The 20,698-nt window shown below is 40.8% G+C and overlaps 1 protein-coding gene across 22 annotated transcripts in view; it reads right to left on the reverse strand.

Moving 5' to 3' along the window:
• The window catches only part of NFIB (nuclear factor I B), a 295,932-nt gene that overhangs the window by 43,452 nt on the left and 231,782 nt on the right, over window positions 1–20,698 (reverse strand). For 21 of the 22 annotated variants that reach the window (XR_014543000.1, XM_083593437.1, XM_083593447.1 and 18 more), the window contains exons 7-8: window positions 9,743–9,871; window positions 5,291–5,469 (exon numbers count right to left, since the gene is read on the reverse strand). Coding sequence is in view for 21 of the 22 variants with exons in the window: in XM_083593437.1 (XP_083449563.1) it covers window positions 5,291–5,469; window positions 9,743–9,871 (308 nt within the window). In the remaining variant the exon portion in view is untranslated. Of the gene's footprint in view, window positions 1–5,290; window positions 5,470–9,742; window positions 9,872–17,901; window positions 18,565–20,698 lie in introns of those variants that run through there. The other variant, XM_083593439.1, reaches the window with a different exon arrangement.

Genomic DNA, 20,698 nt, shown 5'->3' on the forward strand with positions numbered 1-20,698 from the left:
AACGGACTGCCGGAACAAATTAAGTTTGAGAACCAAGGTACCACTGTATAATCAGTGCAGTGGTAAAGCAATTAGTTTCAAAATTCCTGTGGGCAACGTGATGCACCTTGAATGGTCATCTTAATCTAAATTAGAGTGATACCAAAAAATGTTGAGGAGGGAAAGTTCAATTTTAGGTACCGTAAATACTGCTAGGTTCTTTGTTACCTGAAAAATAGTACTATTATCACAATACATCCCTGAAAACCAAGTGAATGAATATGCTTTGAAGTGGGAAGAGTATAACTGAATTTGAAATTACATTTGTACAGATGCTGTTTTTATAAGCTATGATAACCAAATTTATTTAAAGAAAAATCTGTATGTTACACGTAATGACGTGTAGTTGTCTGGCTGAAAGCATACAACTGCATAGAACAATTCCCTTTGGTTACTGAAACGTCCTATGTGGTTTTTCTTTTCTTTTTGAACAAAGAAAAAAGAATTCTTTCAATTCTACAGCCTACAGAATGAACTCCTAGCATCATTGTGTGCCGAAGGACTTTACATGCTGATGCCAATCTTGCAGAATATAACTCCAATGCACTCAGAAATATAAGGGTGGGCAGAAAGCAGATTGGAATCTACTGGTAGATCAACAGCAATTTCTGCCACTCAGTTTAACTACTGCAATGACAAGTGACTCCCTTAACGTAAATGAGAATGCTGAAATTAAGAAAATTTGGGAGTAACCAGTAATGGATTTATGTGTGAAAGTACTGTTTGCGCAACTCAGCTCTGATCTTCTAAGATCAGCAGCTGCTCAGAGGCACCACTGAAAAAAGAAAATTCTAAGTATATTTCTTTTGTGGGTAAATCTCAGGGAATAAGTAAAACACAAAACAAATCTCACAAGCCTGAAGTCTGTCCTTCCCAATGTTTAAAATACCGATCTCTATTCATCCAGTCTCCAAACTTATCAAAATTCAGAAAAATATCAAAGGTAACAGTGTAGAGTTCATCAACAGTCTGAGATTCACTAGAGTAAGTATGCCTTTCCTCTATGTAAAAACTGTCTCGTTGGATCCAAACACTCAATTGCATGAGCAGAAGGAGCTTCTGCTCATGGAATTTCTTTTTCATGAACAGACACTCCGTCCGTCGATGGATAGAATGTCCAGCCCAACACTTGCCAATGAATTTGGCTCATGTTTTCAAGAGGACAATGGTATTAAAATGGGATAGATTTCTTTTCCTTTTGTGATTACCCAACTGGTTAGTGGGCACGTGTACCACTGGGCTGTAGTTTTGAAACAACCGTTACGCAAATCTGGGGCGTAGTGTGTGAGGGGGGCTGCCAGGGCAATGGCTCCGGGGCCATTTATCTGGGGGGCGCTGGCAGAGCGGCATGAGGAGGACGCAACAGCTATGTGCCCTTCGATGCCAGCCTTGCAAAGCGGAATGGGCTGGTGTTGTGGCGAGGACTGGGCTGGCATACCTGGCATGCATGTGCCCACCTTGGGAGCCATGAAGACATGCTCTGTTGCTGCCCCAAATCCCAAATCAAAGACAACAGCGTGGTAACCAGTGTTGTAATGAGTTAGTAAGTGTATATGGCATTTGCTGCGGTTGAACAGATGTGATATTTTAAACTGTGAGATCCAGGTGAGAACAGCAATGCTTCTAACATCTAAAGCAAATGGTTCAACAATGGTGGGGAATTGCTCGGGTAACAGCTAGGCCAATTTACTACTCTATTTTGCAAAGGTCTATAGGCTCCTTATACTGATGTGGTCAGCAGGCAGGGGCAGAGGAAGGGGATGCAGTGGGGCAGTCCGCCCTGGGTGTCACCACTGAGGGGGGTGACAAAATGCCGGGCGGCACTCACCGTGGGGTCTGCAGTGTGCACGAGCCACGCATCTCTCCTGGGAGTGACATGGTGGCTTGGGTGCCCACAGGCTCTGCACTGCCCCAAACAGTCCGCCTGCCGCCTGCCCCTCAGCTGTGGGGCAGCTGAGGGGGAGGAGACAGGCAGACTCCCTGGGGGCCCTGTGGAGCATCCTGCGCTCGCTGGCCCCACCATGCGAGCCACCCCAGGCGCCCGATCGGCTTGTTCTGTCGCTGTCAGCAGCGGAGCACTTTTAACTGGTATTAAAATTGGATAGCTATTAAAAATTACAGTGAAACATTTGCTTTGGAGACCTTTTCATGCATTACTAGCAATGTCGCATCACTACGACACTTTCACAACCGCACTGCACAGAGCGCTTACAACTGCAAGGGATGTGCTAGAATCGAGCAGCTAGGTAGACAATGGACTGTATTGGAAGACCCGAGTAACAGGTAAATATGAAACTCTTGCATATATTGGAGAGGGGTGGAATCTAGATTACATGAAACCAACAAGCAAGAACTTAGCAGTTATTGAACAAAAAATTGTAATAGAGAAAAGATGCTAACATTCCAATAAAGTAGCAATGGGCCAGTTTGCTTGACATTCAGAATGGCTAGTTTTGCCCTTGCCATCTTCTTCTAATGTGTCTTTATAATGAAAACTTTTTTGAAAAACTTGAAAGCAGGGGATCTTGATATTATACAGGAAGAAAGCTGCCGCTCTCCAAAGTAAATTCTGTTTTAAGTTATTAGTAAATCATTATTTTAATTTGAGATGCTTCCTCTCAAGACACAATGGTGCTTGAGCATTATCCCCTTAATTATATATGTTTCCCAGTATTAAAGAGGGATCAGCTGCTGTCAGCAGAACATCAAAAGGGTATGAAATCAATTATAAAGTTGAAAGTTTTCTTGAAAATCTTAAGTATTATCACTTTACTAATATGTGATAGGTTTAAAAGATTATCTACAAAACTGAAATGTAAGTAAAGCAATCACTAAATAGTTGAAAAATGTACAACACTGAAAGACCAATTTTAATTTGCATATTTTTGCTTAATAATGTCTAATTGAGACATCAGTTTGGAAAACAACAACAATAGAACTCTTAGATTTTCCACACTGAATTAACATTAAGGATTTCTAATGGATGCCTTAATTAGATTTTATTATTCATGGAAACTTTACACAAAATAAAATCAGTTTCTACGTGTCCCAATTCCGTTTCAGTCTAAGCAAAAAAATAGGTGGGCGTATATGAATGAGACTGTGGGAGATTTAATCCAGACACTGACATCAATTTGTAACTAAAATGTGACATTCAGCATTTAGAATTAGGATTAATACTCTAAGGGAAACAACTCTCTGCATTGTTTGGGCTGTAACACAATCCACACACTTGAAAGTAAATTCCAAAGGAATTTGAGAGACTTAATTCCAAGTATATTTAGGATCAGGCTATTAATACTTTTTATTTGCATGTAAGAGCGTACATTTACTGTGGGATGGGATGAGAATGTTCCATCATTGAAGTCCAATAGCTACAACGGCTTTTGGAACTGTCCAAAGGAAGCAAGTTTTCATTGAATACAGAAAAGTTTCTTTCTTTCTCAAATTCTATTGCTATAGCATACAGATCACATGCTCTGTCTTTTCACATCTGCAAGTAACAGATTTACAATCAAAACAGTAACTAGGCATTTCTGCTATTATATCCTAGGTCTATTGCCAAAAGTGGTGCTGGGGTGTTGCTGTTGAACTTTGGCAGGTCTGTTGCAAAGAGTTCCATCTTATCTGTAAGCTGAAGAATGTCTACATTAAACCTATGGGATAAGGTATCATCAATATGTGGTTCATACTCATTTCTGCTTCTTTTTCAGACAACCCAGGTGTAATGGTTAAATCCTTGAGCACCAGTCTGAATTCAAGAATGGATAGCATGAGAATGAATAAACTAAAATTCAATTCTGGCAAGACAGCGTTAGTCATTCCTGAAGGCTGAAAAGCACAGGGAATAGTGAATCTGCCTGCTACAGTAGAACTGAAACTCAAGGATAGTATTTTAGGATACTTCTAAGAATTCACTAGTGCGTTCTGAGTGCTAGCTGCAGTTTGGGCAAAGCTCTCTTCCTGGGGAAACACTTCCAACTCCAGTAATCTTTAGGAGAGCAGCCATAATATTTTTATTCTGCCAGGCTGTCAAGCTGTTGGTTCCCCCCGGCCGGTACTTATGTTATGCTGCCTTGAATTAAATGCTGTATCTAGGTTCTTGTTTTATTAATTGTATCTCTCTAACTTTTCTTGTACGCATCTTTTGGAACCGCAAAGTAGCTTACGAACTGAAGTGCTAAAAACAGAATCAACACAATTTCAAACTATAATGGAAAGAGGAAATTAAAATACATTTTCATGTGCTTTACTATCTGTTATGGAGAATACCTGCTGGCAATTCACCTAAAATACACCCAATGTGAACTATGGGACTTGACAGGAGCACTGAGGAAAAGACAGCGAAACCAGAAACTGAACTTTGTAATAACACACACTGCAGATATTTCAGTCCGACTATATTGCATATGACATGTTCTGATGCTGTTGCGCACAGCTGTACACAAGTCCATTACAAATGACTTCACTGCTGCTTTGGAAACACATGTGAACTGCTGCACATTTATTTTTTATAAAAACAACAACAACTAGAAATGTAGTCTTCCGTTTTTGTGCAATGCTTATTAACTTAACTTCCCCACCACCACTAGTTCAAAGATTTGCCGAATGCATGCAAATCACTGCAAAGCTGCATGCAACTCAATAGGATTTTATCTAACACTGGCTAGTCTATAAATAGGATTGCCTGCTCTCTCTAGTGGGGTTTACATTAGCACATTCCTTGTTTCTCCCTGAAGCAAGCACTTCATCCCTATGTTTCACCCACATTAACTGCCATAAACGGTTGCGACTTAAACACAAAGTAAGAACACTCTACCAGCCACAGGCTTGAAAACCTTGTATACAACCAAAGTTCACATAGTCAACTACGGACGAGGTACACAAATGATTCCCTTGTCGTTTCCCCACAGTTATCATTTCACAAGACTAAAACCATGGCATAATTCTGAGTTCAGAACTCCTGGGGTGGGGAAAAAAACAAATGTAGGACTATCCTCTATTCGTCATTCAAATATAATAATTTGTGATCCACAAAAGCAAGAGTGGTTGGAATAGGACTACAAGTGATCGTTCCACTTTTATCCATCCATAGTTAATTTTAAAAGGATGCTGAACTAATTATGCTGCAAGACTCAGCTTGTAGACCACAGGTGCAACAATCAGATCTAAAAAAGAACTTTCATAGAACACATTCCTCCTAAGATTACTCACAGATTTATTTTTTGTGTGTGTGTGCGCGCTACAGTACCTGGCTGGTTTGCGGACTGGACGGGTCATAAGAGTAATTCTTCAGAGTATCCTGAGGATTCAGGTGAGGAGGATACCGGATTGTTGGGTGAGAGAAGTAGCTAGATGGCGCAGGAGGAAGAATAGCTTGTGGTGGAAATGGCAATGGTGAAGGTGGAGGAGGAGTTCTAGTTGAGATGACTGGAAGAGATAAGAAAAACAGAATTGGTTAAGGACCTTTCGTTACGGTAAAACTTTGCACCCATGACATGGCAAGAGAAACCCATATCAGACAAATAATAATAATGATCCATTTTCTTGCCTTCTTCACAGGTTTCATCTGCAACATCTTAAAATCACCATTACCACCACCACCACCATCATCATTCTTTATTAAATTTCTATACCACCTTTCATCTGAGGATCATGGTGTGGTTTACAATATAAAAACACAAAAATACATACCACAGTAACTAACAACCACTCACACAGTTTAAAAGGCTGCAGATTGCTTAATTAACCAAAGGTCTGGGAGAAGAGGGATGTTTTTGGTGCCAAAGCTGTGTAATGAAGGCGCCAAGCAATCCACAAATGAGGAGCCACTGCAGAAAAGGCTAGTTCTCACGTTGCTCAAAAACATTTGATCACAACATTTTGTTTTCTTAAAATCAAGTGTTCTATAAATTTTGTTAATTAAATATACCATTGCTGTTTTCTAAAGGCATAAAAGGCCAAATAATCACATTTCACATACTTTATTCAAACTTTTCTTTAAATATAGAAATTATTGCCGTACAGAAAACGTATTTTAGTTATCAAGTATGCCCCAAAATAATTTTCTGTAGGGGGGGAAACAAAGAGTCGTAAGAGTTAGCAAATGATTCCACAATGCTTTGTACTACGCCCCTGCTAATGTATCGTATTGACCCAAATATAAGCTGCGCCCGCAAAGTTTGGTGGCTTGGGGGAGGTTTGGGAGCATTGGACAGGACGGGCGCCGTTGCCCCTCGCTCCCGGGCTGTTTTCTGGGGGGGGAGCCGTGTTGCTTTGCCGGTGGTCTCCCCCCCCTTTCCCCTTCTCTCATCTGATGTAAGAGAGGCTTCAAGCGGTGGGCGGCCTGCGCACTGTTGCTCCACACTCCTGGGCTGCTTCCTGAGGGGGGGAGCCGTGCCATTTTGCCGGTGGCATAAAGTCGCAAATATAAACTTTTCACAATCAGAATTTGGGCCAAAATGTGTGGCTTATATTCAGGCCAATACAGTATGTTGGGGGTAGGGGAAGCATTCCTAAACAATAACACTATGAATAATTAGCACCCCATTGTGAAAATACTAATGAATATTCAACTTCGGGCTGAGGAAAATACCTTGCCCAATGGCAATAACTGTACTGAACAAAAATAGTATCGTATATTAAAAAGGTAAAGGGACCCCTGACCATTAGGTCCAGTCATGGACGTCTCTGGGGTTGTGGTGCTCATCTCACTTTATTGGCCAAGGGAGCCGGCGTACAGCTTCCTGGTCATGTGGCCAGCATGACTAAGCCGCTTCTGGCAAACCAGAGCAGCACACGGAAACACCGTTTACCTTCCCACCGGAGTGGTACCTATTTATCTACTTGCACTTTCGAAGTGCTTTCAAACTGCTAGGTGGGCACGAGCAGGGACCGAGCAACGGGAGCTCACCCCGTCACGGGGATTCGAACTGCTGACCTTCTGATGAGATATTATCTAACCAGATATTATGTATTACAGTGGTTTTAGACATTACATACACTCTTGATAGAGAAATGTGTAGGGTGCAGGAAAATTCAAGAAAAAAAGTATGTATAGTATTGTATATTACACATAATTTTTTTCTTGAATTCTCTTGCGCCCTACAAATTTATCTATCAAGATTGTATGTAATGTCTAAAACCACTGTAATACATAATATCTGGTTACTACAGAGTTGTTGCACCAGGCATGGAAATTATGTCTCTTTGTTGCTGTTGTTTAGTCATTTAGTAGTGTCCGACTCTTCGTGACCCCATGGACCAGAGCATGTACACAATAGGTAAAGGGAAAGGTACCCCTGCCCGTATGGGCCAGTCGTGTCCGACTCTAGGGTTGCGTGCTCATCTCGCCCTAGAGGCCGTGAGCCGGCGCCGTCCGAAGACACTTCCGGGTCACGTGGCCAGCGTGATGAAGCTGCAGCTGGCGATCCAGCACCAGCGCAGCACACGGAAACGCCGTTTACCTTCCCGCTATAAATCTACTTGCACTTAAGAGTGCTTTCGAACTGCTAGGTGGGCAGGAGCTGGGACCGAACGACGGGAGCTCACCCCGCCGCGGGGATTCGAACCGCCGACCATACGATCGGCAAGTCCTAGGCGCTGAAGTTTTACCCACAGCGCCACCCGCGTCCACAATGTGATTATTGTACACAATTATTGTACACAATAATCACATTCTATTTATATAAGGGGATAATGTGTGACCAGCTCAGCTGGTCAAGCATGAGACTAAAAGATTCCTGCATTGCAAGGGGCTTGGACTAGACAACCCTTGTGGAATGTTACACAAAAGGGAGAAAGTGGTCCATGGTATCTATAGATTTCCCAAGCGCATCGCTGCATCAAAACTCCAGCAGCTAATGAGATATTAAGTGCTTTGCTTTAAAACTTTATGATGATGCTCTCCTAAGTGCAACAATCTGTCTTCAGCATTTCAGTTAAAGACAAAGTTGATACTAATGCTGTGTGCACATTACTGCTGACACTGGCTCCAGCACACCTCCCACCGCTGGTCTTTGAAGTCAAGTGCACATGCTGTTGGCCACAATGCAGATGTATTTCCTGGAAAATACTTCTGGTCAATGTTCTGTGCCTCAAACGAGCTTCCATCCACTTGGAAAACAGAAGCTGCAGTTAGGCTGAGGTGTGTGCATTTCAGGAAGCTGTGGCACATGCGCTGATGACAACGCATGTGTGTCAGCTTCAGTGTATTGGCACCCTGTTCCCTTTGTAGTGTGAACAGTAGCATAAATAAGAGGCTTTAAACATGGGTCAGAGGGGACACCTTGCTGTGTACATAGCCTAAGACCCTGTAAGTTATGTGGCAGAGTCAGTTTTAAAATACTAAAGATTTTTTAAACTATCAATTATGCTTGTTTCGTAGAACACAGGGAGAAAGCTTGGAAGCAATTTCAAGGAGATGCTTTCAATTATTATTTTTTAAAAAGATACAAATGTGATACAAATCTTTCCTCTAGATCCCATTCATTATTTTTTCAGTGCAGTTATTCGGGGTATTATGTGCCCAAAGGAGAAGATTCGGATGGTTGTTAGGTCCTTCTGGGATCTCTCTTAGTAAAGAAGGTGGCGGTTAAATATGCAACACTAAGGGATAGTTGTTTAAGAAAATAATAATAATAATCCTTCCATGTTTTGCGTTTACATCAGTAGCAAGGAAACAGAGAGGAACTATTTTGCTATCAACTGAGGAAATCTGTGTTGAAGAGAAATCATTTTCCTATTTATAGTTCACCCTTTCAGAACACCCTTTTTTAAGCCTTTGAAATAAACCTGTTCAAATTGCATGCTATGTCTTTGGCTGCAATCCTACACACATTTACATGGGTGGACAAAATGAGACCTATTTCCAAGAAAATATGCAAGAGATTGTGCTATTAATTTAATATTGCACCTATGGAATGCATTCTACGGCTTACTAATGGAAAGACCCTTGGAAAAGGAAAGATTAAATTCAGGAAGTTATCAATACTATAAGCCTTTGTGATTCATAACCTAAGCATGCCCTTATTTTTATTCTGAACCACGTGTCTTTTAGTCCTTATCTGTTTTAATTATCAGTTCTTATTCATCAATTATCTGTGTTTAATCTTGTACTCTATTCACATGTTTTATCCTATGCTTGTTTCTTTGTTCTTATTTGCTTTAACAATTACCTGTTTAAATCCTAACTGCTATTTTACTCACATGTTTCTCTTATGCTGGTCTGTGACTGTAATAAAGTTTATTCATTCATTCATATTCTGAACTTATTTTCAAGGAAATAATTTTACTCAAGTTCTGCATATAATCTCTTTATCACTAGAATGTCATTATGATAATTAATTTCAACACGGGAGGAACAATATCTAACAGGTAACATAGAATTACAGATTCACATCCATTTTGAGATTATTTGTCATCCCAGGAAACTATATCATATAGCAGTGAATAAACTTCTGTGACATATAATATAGATATGTTGGGGTGGGGTGGGATTGTGAAAGTCCGTCCCCCATCCCCCACCCCTGGTTTCAAGAGATTTATTCTAGCTAAAGCACGCTGAAATTCTCAGGATCTCTTCCTTCATATAACTTTGTGCTGAACGTTAAATTGAGCATTAAGTCAATAAAAGGGCTGTTATTGTGGCTGGGGAAAGACTAGCTCGGGGTTCAGAGTTTTTCCATCCCTCTTGCATCCTCACCACTGTGTGTAACTCCCGGGATCCCTGGATGGTGATGCTGGAAAGTGGTCAGTCTTGGTGAAGAATCCTGGGGAGATGTAGTGCTAAACAAAGGCTTTTCGGGTTTCTTCATTGTAGGAGAAGACATATCTGCAGTGACGACATGACATAATAGATATGTTAGCCCAGAGATCACATAGCATCATTCTTATTTATCAGTCACCCGGCACACGAAGGGACTCCGAGCAATGTTTAAAAATAAAAAGAATACAGCATAGTATAAAATAAAAAGAGAAGAACATTGCATTATATTTAAAGCCATAGAGTGACCCAAATAAAACCCAACAAAACAGCAGTAAAAACTTCAGCAATGAAAATGTGCCATTAGTGGGCAGAAAAAACATCTTAATTCATCAAACGTCTCAGAAAAGTGTTAAGTTTTTGCCTGGAACAAATGCAGCGTTAATGATTGGCACCAGGCAGACTTTACTGGGGTGAGCCTGACACAAAAGCAGGGGGTTATAAACCTCAAGTGGTTCTACTCCACTGACAAAGCCAATTTTGAGATGAGCCCAGACCCCTAGCAAATTTCAGTCTGGCTTGCAATAGGATGAAGCCACTGACTGCCCCCTTTCCTAAAATTAACCTTGTGGGGTGTGTGTTGTGGGGTATGTGTCTGTGTGTGTTGAGGGGGGACTTGCGGCAACATTAAGCTTCACTCTTAAGCCATCCATTTCCGCTGTGGCCCTGAAAACCAAAATTTTCAGTTTATTCTTGTTCAGTACACCCAAACAGGAAGAATGGATAGCACCGCTCCCAAGCTTCCTGGCAGTAACAGAAGTTTCTAAGTATGCTCAGAATCCTTCATTGTTGCTGGAAACACTTCAGTCTTAAAAAATGATCCTGCAATCACTCGCGGCCTCTGTAAACTGAGCAGATTTTGGGGGAGAAGGCAGACTGATTATGGAGAACTTGGGGGCTGGCAGAAAGCTGCCAAAGACTCAAGCGTCTTTTCCAGTTCTCTCTAAGGCCGCTTCCAGAATGTTGAACTTTGACGTGAATCTTTCACACAATTAGGTAGATGCCAACACATGCCATTTGAAGAATAAGAGTGCACCTTCATAGCCCACAGCAAAGATAAGCGGTGTGTTCGTTGAGATAAAGCAACTTCCAGCACGATCCAGACTTTTTGTGGTAAGAAAAGTAGAGCATAACAACCACTAGACAACAACAGCGTATAAACCTCCACAATTTTGCAAAAGCGAATCCGAACGCCTGCTCAATATACGATTCATCTGGAAGTGACCTCAGAAAACTCTTGGAAAGACTCCAAGAATTTTCTGAGAAATCTTAGAAATGTGAAGCAAATGAGCAGGAAGCAAGCTGGAGGAACACTTCCCATGATCAGTTTTCAGAGACTGCCTACCCATCCACTTGCTGGGAGTAGACAGAGAAGTAGATGCACAAATGTTTTTGAGTGTAGTTTGAAGTGTGTCTCCAATATTATTCCAGAAAAAACACCTGCACGTATCAAAAGATATAGAGGAAAACCTCTATAAAAAGCCATTTTACAAACTAAGTATTAATTGGCCTTGTGTAAATTTTAAGGAGTTGTGGATTAAGAGAACATGGGGCTCTTTCTCAGCCTAACTGACTTCTCCAAGCTGATGTGAGCACAATGGCCCTGAAATACATGGAAGAGTGAGACAAAATACTGAAAAAATGAATATTCATTGTAATATATAACTGAAATCAGTATCTAATAACATAAACTTGCATCTACAAGAGTTGTAAATAGCAGCGCCCTTCTTCTTTGGTTAGCGCCTTTTCGTTTTGCTAGACAACAACACTCTTTCTACTCCAGCACAAAAGCCATTATAAACATTTGCTTCATAAAATTAAATAAATATTTGCTTTTGGCAAGGCGACTTTTTCATACTTATATAATCTCAGCGCTAAGAAGACATTCCGTTAAAATGGTCTGCGAGGGGGGTGATGCAAGCTCCACACCCAACTGCCACCTTGAGGGCAAAAAGCACTAAAATGGTAACCTCCCTAGATTACTGTAAATCTTGCTTTTTGCATGTACTCTACTTGGCGCTGCCCTCACTGATGACCCAGAAGCGGCAAAATGCGGTGGCCAGGTTAGCGGGTTAGCCAGCTGGAATCGTATTACTGCAATTCCACGGGATTTGCAATGGACTTCCAGGCCCAATTCAACAAGCTGATGTTCTTCAGAACGTAAGAAGAGCCTGCTGGATTGGGTCAATGGCCCATCTGGTCCAACATCCTTTTCTCACAGTGGCCAACCAGATGTTGTTTATACTGTTGATGTACAAAGCTCTATGCAACCTGAGACCCAGATATCTGAAGGAAAGCCTGCCCAGCTGTTAAGTTCTGAAGGATGTCCCAAATCCAAGTATAGACCATTAGGAGAACAGGTTTTCTTGGTGCCTCAAATGTGGAATGCCCTCCTCACTGAAGATTGAGGCATCTACAATGTTATTCTTTCCATAGGCTCAAGGCTTATTCTTTTCACCAAGTCTTTAAGTACTGAGATATTACACAACCAGCCGCAGCATTTGTTCAATTTACAATTTTTATTTCAGCACTGGTTTTATCAACTAATGTTCTGTAAATTACATTTCTTGCAGTATCTTTTTGATGCTCTGTTAAAATGTAACAATCCATTCTACATCTTCGGTTTAATATATATATTGATAATACAGAGTAACTGAAAAAGAATATGCAACAGGACTGTGTCAAGAAGACTAGAAAATGGGAACCACATATATATCTCCTTCATTTGGGGTGGTGGAGAGATAAACAATTAATGCTTCTCTACAGGATTTTAAGTGCTGGCATCTCTAGCTGACACCAATTAGAAATGAACATTATGCTAATACAACACAAGATCATAACATCCATACATGTCTCTGAATAAAACTGGTGTGAGTTGGTGGTGGAATTAAATGGAGGTATGGCTAGATTAAAAGCTTGGAAGTTATTCTTGCATAATACTATAAAGGTAAAGAATATGCATGTCTGGACCGCGTTATGTTATAAATTTAAAACACTAGCACATCAAAGAGATAAAGGCTTATGCAAATTGGGGGGGGGAGAGAACATTAGATCAACTCATCTCCCAACAAGGTAATTCCATCTACAAAGAAAGGCAAGAGAGAGAGAGTTGCTGTGAAGCATAATGTATGTAGCCAGCTCAACGGCAGCTTGCACAAATGGCGCTCCAGATGTATATCTGCTCAAGTCAGCCCAAGGCAACTATTTTGATCAATTCTAATGTGATAAAATGCTGCGGGGAAGGAGTGCTGAAATGTGTTTACGTCAGACTTTAATTAAACTGTTGTTTGCTTCCAAAGAACCTTAGGAAACACTAATGAGACATGAGTTTCTGCAATTTCCTCATCAAAAGCACAGACCCTCTGCCTCTGCACGGAGCTGTCTGCCATCCCAGGAGCTCCCTCGATAAATGTCACATGGTGCCCCAATCAGTGAGCCACCTGTTAATGGAACATTCCTGGAGTCAACTTGTGAGAGAGGCAGAGTTCAAGGATCCACCTGCCTGCATTGGACACCTGCTCGGCTTTCACAGGCAGTAACACAACATGTTCACTTTCCCATGAATCTACAGGAGGAGAGCCACCAAGGAATAGGGGCACAGGCGCAGAATAAATAGTTTTGCATCTACTGCAGCCAGCCCGGTTTAATTCCCAAATCCACCTCCATTTAGTCGTAGCTTCAAGCTACTTAATTAAACGAAATCTTTCTCTGCGAGGAGCACTATATTGAAGCCAAAGAACAATAAGCAGAAGGACTATAGATAGGAGTTATTCCACAAACATTTGTGCAAGAGTTCAAAGTGCTGTAATAAGCACGCCCTATCACAGTTCTTCTGTTTCCTCTTGCATAAAAGGATGTGCATGGTCTTATGCAATCAGAACATCATCTATCGATTTATTTTCACTTTTTTGTGCAATTCTCAAGTAGTGCAAAAGTAATACTTAAAAAAAAACAACACGTGTTACACCTTCTGCAAATGGACCCAACTCTTTCAGGCAATGCCAGCCTAACTGAAATATTTATTCCTTTTCAGTCTTCCCTAATTTAAGCAGGAAGGGAGCATTCATTTTTACACCTAAGAAAACTCTTTAAAAGGGGGGGGAGCAGATTAGTATCTGACTCTAAATACATAAAAAACAACCCCTCGCTGACTTAAAACTCCAAGTACAGGTCGTTACAAATTGGGTTGTATTTTAGCATTTTCAGGTGCTGGATAAAGCACTGGTGAGTTGCCAGCAGATTAATTTCCCTATGAACAGTAAAAGACGTCATCTTCATATATGTCTAGGAAAGAGATGGACTACCTTACTTTGATGTAAGTTTGTTAGTACAGAGTACAGAGCTTATACATGGGCAGGAAAGTTACTTTGCCCAAACTGGGAGACAGGTTTGGATTCAAAATTGTCCCTTAATTCCCTCCTCACTCCCCGCATATAAGCTGCACTTGGAGAAACAATCATGATGCAGGCAAAGCTGACCTCAAGTAAACATCTACTAAAAAGGAGCATTATGAATCCATTACCAAAGTATGGTAAAAGGTAAAGGACCCCTGGACGGTGAAGTCCAGTTAAAGGCTACTGCAGGGTTGTGGCGCTCATCTTGCTGTCAGGCCAAGGGAGCCGGCATTTGTCCACAGACAGCTTTACGGGTCATGTGGCCAGCATGACTAAACCGCTCCTGGAAGCCGGAGTGCATGGAAACACCGTTTACCTTCCCGCTACAGTGGTACCTATTTATCTACTTGCACTGGTGTGCTTTCGAACTGCTAGGTTGGCAGGAACTGGGACAGAGCAACGGGAGCTCACCACGTCATGGGGATTTGAACTGCCAACCTTCCAATGAGCAAGCCCAAGAGGCTCAGTGGTTTAGACCACAGCACCACAAAGTACACACAGGTGTAATACAGTTCCAAGAGATCCTTGAATTACACAGGCCTTCACTCGGGCAGCCTCCTCATCCTGTCTGTCATGATGATGAGCTCTTTCCTAATGTTCTCCAAAAATTAGAAGGATCAATATGCTGGAAAATATACGTATAATACAACTGTACTAGCAAGATCACTCTGCAATGTTAAGAACACCCGATTACAAAATCCTACCTAAAACTAACAACAGGCTATTAGATTTATACACTACAGAAAAATGTTGTGGATTACATCATCTAGGTCATTTCTTCAGATAATTTCATAACCGACAGAGACAGAACTTTAAAAGCAAAAAGCAAAGCCTTGGTGGCTGTGAGGAAATTAAATTGTAAAAGCCAAACATATTGCACTTGATACTGGCTAATATGTTGTTTGTCCATTAAGAACTGGCGTATCACTGAGGTTCATAATGCCTCTAGGGTAAAAAAAAAAACTAAACAAAAAAGCTACTGAGTGCAGTGTATTAGTATTAAGAATCTAAGAAATATTGGTCTACAGCACAAATCAATCAAGTAAGATCAGTATTTTTTTGTCCTGGTGTTAGCCAGTTTGAAAAACTACTAACAGCAGAATACAGCCCTATGGAGTTATATAGGACTTACTCCCAAGTAAGTGTGTATTGGATTGCTGTTGAATTTTCCATTTTAGGAGATCCCTTTGAAGAACTGAAATGAATTTTAAAGCAGCACATTTAGACCCAGTTTGAAATCCAATACAATTAAGGACATTTAAGACTACTAAAAACTATGGGCTCGTATGTAGATTGGGGCCACAATGTTCTGTTAGCATTTTAAAAAATCTTATATTCATAGGGTTTTTTTAAAAAAAAAACAATCTGGGTCAACATGTTTGAATTGTCGGAAACTGTAGCAGTTTTCGGAAACTGTGGATGATTACAGCGACAGACATAAAACAGGAGAGAGAGAAAAGGAGAAAAGACCAGATTTAAACTTAAGCATGCTTATATTATTGCAATCAATTTTAATTTCATACATCAAGATAACATTTCCTTTGGCTAAATCAGATTATAGATATTCCTTCCAAATCCCAAACTGCTTCCCCCTTGGGAATAAACATATGACTGCCCTGAGCAAACCATGGCTCAATACCGTCTTCAGTGTCTGCGAATTGCCGTATTTACTCGAATGTAATGCACCACCAAATCTAACACGCACCCTAATTTTCGTGACGTTAATTAGGCCCAAAAAGATGTGCATTACATTTGAGTAAATACGGTAGTAAATATTACAGTATCAAGATATAAATTTATGTTCAGAAACTGAGTGACAAATGTAGGGCGATTTTTTAATTATTATTTTTTGCAGCAATTTCTTTACTTGCCTACAAATTAGCATCCCCCTATGGCTGCTTTCAAGTGATGCTGAGGGAGGGATATTTATTGCTTTCCTCCCATGCTGCTTCCTAATCTAAGTCTATGACAGGAAATATGCAGTTGCCCCTAGCTTAAAAATCCCTAAAAATCACAGGATATTCTGATAACAGATCTCCCATGTCATATCTAGTTTGGTCCTCAGGTGACATAACGGACAAAGACCTCTGGCTGAGACCCTAGAAAGCCATTGTTGAACTGAGTATTAGGCTATTATCAGTGCTATTTTTCTAGAAAAAGAAGTGCCAGAACTCTCCACGAACGCTTCCCTTATTCTTTTATAATGGCAATGGCGCCCACCTGAGAGGGGCCGGAACTGAGTTCCAGCGAGTTCCGGCTGAAAAAAAAGTCCTGGCTATTATTATTATAATTATTGCTGTTGTTGTTGTTAGTTAAATTTATATACTGCCCCTTCATCAGATGATCTCAGGGCGGTTGATTGTAGGTTTGACTTTAAAGCAGCGCCTTTTGCGATCAGATAATTTGAGATATTGTATTTTGAGGAGGGGACACGGGTGGCGCTGTGGGTTAAACCACAGAGCCTAGGACTTGCTGATCAGAAGGTTGGTGGCTCAAAGGCCCGTGACGGGGTGAGCTCCCGTTGCTCGGTCCCTGCTCCTGCCCACCTAGCAGTTCGAAAGCATGTCAAAGTGCAAGTAGAGAAATAGGTACCACTCCGGCAGGAAGGTAAACAGTGTTTCTGTGCACTTCTCTGGTTCGCCAGAAGCAGCTTAGTCATGCTGGCCACATGACCCGGAAGCAGTACGCCAGCTCCCTCAGCCAATAAAGCGAAATGAGCGCTGCAACCCCAGAGTAAAGGAGAGACGGGGAAAGTATTTACAGTGCTTTGCTTCTGAATCCAATCAACTGAGAGGAGGAGGAAAATTGCATTCCCAAAGCTCTCCAGGGGCAACAGACATTGCTGAAGATGATCAGAAGTGTCCATTGCCTTAAATTCAAAGCAGCAGGAAAACAGTTGATGACTACCTGTGCCTTTTTCCTTTTTTTTCTCCAACTGAGGTTTCTATCTGGATAACTAGCTACTGACCTGGTTATCTGATATGAACATATTTTTGAACTATATTCCAGCAACATGGAACCTCTTACAGGGGTTTGCTGAAAGGATTTTACTCTTTTCTTTAGTTGGGGGGGTGAGGGGGAAGGCTCCCGGAACGGCTTACAAATATCCGTAATAAGACAATTCCTGCGCTCAGGCTTACCATTTAAAAAGACGCAACACAAAAGGAAAAGGGATTGGGATGGAAGAGGATGGAAAGGTAACTCAGTCACCGGTTGTTACATACAGAGCTCTTGTAACAACTAGCCTACCAGTATTGGGCGAACTGACCTTCCAATAAAAGCAACGGCCAGAATATCTTACGGCCCTACCTGGTTGGTTGTTTATTTTAGCTAGAGGTATACGGAAGGCATCTACCTGTCAGGTCATGATTACAAAGACTCTGATTACAAACTCTGCAATGGACAAATGATTTGGAATGCTTTGTATACAGTACTTATTATAGATCTCTTCCCTCTCTGTCCCTTCTGTTATCCCCTGCTCTGTTTTGTTTTATGTTGTAAACAAAATAGGAAAAAAACACACAATCAAGTTACAGGAAGATTTTTCTTAAAAAATAGACAACAATGCTACTTCCAGCCCTCCCAGCATATACCCGCTCCTTTGCAGGGATTCGTCTTAGGAAAGCAAGAACTGAAGGTAAGAACTTGAAATAAAAACACAATAAAGGCTGGTGTTTAATGCATGTATACATTTATTAGGATATATTGTAAGATGTTAAATATTTACAACAGTACAACAAATTGCTACTGGAATATAGATATATAACTCTCTTAAAAGAAGCTTTTGGTCATGCTTTCGTTAGGACAGAATACACAGTTAACACAATCAAATGGGCATCCTGGAAAGGAACCCTTACTGAATAAATGCATTTTCCAGGTAAAGAATGTTTCTCAAGGGGAGAAAAAATAGGGCTTAACCTTCAGCGTGTGCCTTAGGAGTTGGATTTTTCTGTCCTGTGTAGGTGAGCAGCTGGCCTAGCTGTCCAGTTATGGTTTTCAGCTCCTGAACAGCACTACGTACCTCCCCTTTTAATTCTCTAAGTTCTGAAATTAAGATTTCCATTTTAGAAAAACCGTGAGACGGGGGTCTAATAAGGAAAGGCCCATCAGGAGATGGCCCCATATTTAAAGGAATTCCAGGGAAAGCAAGTCCAGAAGATGGGGAGATAGCAAAAGATGGCAGAGGTCCAGGAGGAGGATATTCTGCAGAAGATACTTGTTCCTCATCACAAGGAAGTCCGGCAGGGGGAAGGTGAAGAACAGGCGAAGGGGGTCCAAGCGCTTCTGTTTTAATGGAAAGCTGGGGTTGTACTAGTTTGCTGTTGCTGAACGCAGGAGAACCATAGGAAAGTGAGCATGATGAAGAAACTGTAAAATTAAAATGTATTTAATTGTACACCCTAATGTACAATTTCAAATAAATCTTTATATCTGTATTCAATGTTCTAGGAACACACCATAACATCCTATTACTTTCCACGCCTGAGTAAATATGTTGTCTTAGTCTAACGTTAAGAATGAGTCAAAACAAAAAAAAAAAATTCCTTCCAGCAGCACCTTAAAGACCAACTAAGTTAGTTGTTGGTCTGCCATAGTCAAAACAAAAATTTTTTTCCTTCCAGTAGCACCTTAAAGACCAACTAAGTTAGTAACTAGACTAACTTAGTTGGTCTTTAAGGTGCTACTGGAAGGAAAAATTTTTTTGTTTTGACTATGGCAGACCAACACGGCTACCTATCTGTTAAGAATGAGTTTAACTGCTGTTGAGCCGTGCAAGAGAAACTGCTGCTGTTTTCCCAGGGACAAATTTTATTATTTTATATATATATATATATATATATATATATATATATATATATATATATAGGGTATGGGGGCTTCTTCTTAACCCATGCCAGTTCTTTTCATAGAGTCCTTTCATGGCAAATGTTCTTGCATCCTGTTGCATTTTAAATTATCCCCCTTTCTAAGCAAGATCCTCTTCCCATCAAAGGGATTTTTTAATTTTATTTTTTAGAAAGAAAGAGGGGAGGGGAATGCATTCATTTCCCACGGTAAGCAATATCAACTATCATTTCATTACTTCATAAAACTGGGTAAGGATGGAAAGGAAATGCCGTATTGCATACCAATTGCAACCATGGAATGACTATTCATTTTCATATCACCTCCTAGCTTTGAATAGTGCTTTCAAGAAACGCCATTTTGTATGTGTACAGACAGGGACTTGCCTTTCCATTCTCTGTCTGCAACTCCCTGCACTATATCAGTGTCCAACCCAAAAGGTGTCTTTTGGTTTCAGAATGCCTTGGCAGTTCGTTGCAATTGGAAATCAGGGTTGTCTGTCTAGGACCAAGCCCACCATCCCTGAGCAAACATGGTATAGATTTGTCACTCATGGGACAAATTACTTAGCAAAGGCAGCCAGACCCTAGGGGGTTTATAGAACAACTTGTGTCACTTGACAAGAGTTAGGTTAGAAGTTGCAGAATTAGCAAATAGCCAGCTGCATCGGTGGCGCCTGAGCAAAGGAGAGAACATCTCCCTCTTTTCTGGCAAACCATTATGGTGATTTGGGAGTGATGTGCTTGGTTCTGGTTGCCAGGATTTCTAATCTGAAATTCCAGGCACCTTCAGGTACCCCACTACTCCCCAAGCAGCTTCTGGGATCCTGGCCAAAATGCGTGTCATGCTTTGACAGATTGCTTTAAGTGCCCTTTCATATCCAAGAGATTCAGCTTGGCTCAAGCCAGGCAAGGCACCTCATGGGCAGAAACAGCACTGGATCAGAGTCTATTACTGTGAAATTATTGTGCTTTTGAACTTTTATTTTGTGTCAGTGCTTTGCACATTCCCTTCCAATTAAATGAACTGCAAAGTCCCCGCGCTAATTTTTGAGCACTTCGTGAAGAATGCACGCGCACTGAGCTCTTGCACTCCTGACATGTACTTACATTTACTATTTCAAATTAATCTGCAAAGTAGTTACTGGTAAATGAATAAATAGGGGGGGTTATGTTAAAGTAATTAACATATCAGATGCCATCTTTATATATGTGTGAGAGAATGTGTAAAAAAGTAGCGTGGCTCAAGAGATAAAATAACATATTAACCACTGACTTTAACTTAATAATCTTTAATAAACGGCGAAACATATATATATATTTAACCCAAAAAATTCTCTTTTCTCACACTGTGATAAAATTGTCATCATTTTTTATTTTTTTGAAAAGAAGAATTACTTACCAGTAACTGTGGTTCTGCATATTCATACTTGTGGAGCAAAGATCTCAGGTGCTGCTGAGCTTCAGGAACCTTCTAGAAAAGCTGTGCCTGCCATTAGTGCATGACCGTACTCTTATGGCAACTGGATGTTGGGAACTGAGGTTACAAATAATCTCATCTTCTGCCACTAGCCTCAGAATCTTATGAAAGCAGCAATTTGGCCAATAGTGTTTCTTCTTTTTCCTTTGTGACGTGACCCGAGTCCTCTCGTATGGAG

This window comes from Podarcis filfolensis (assembly GCF_964270895.1).
Source record: "Podarcis filfolensis genome assembly, chromosome: 17".
In the NCBI taxonomy this organism is placed as follows: domain Eukaryota; kingdom Metazoa; phylum Chordata; class Lepidosauria; order Squamata; family Lacertidae; genus Podarcis; species Podarcis filfolensis.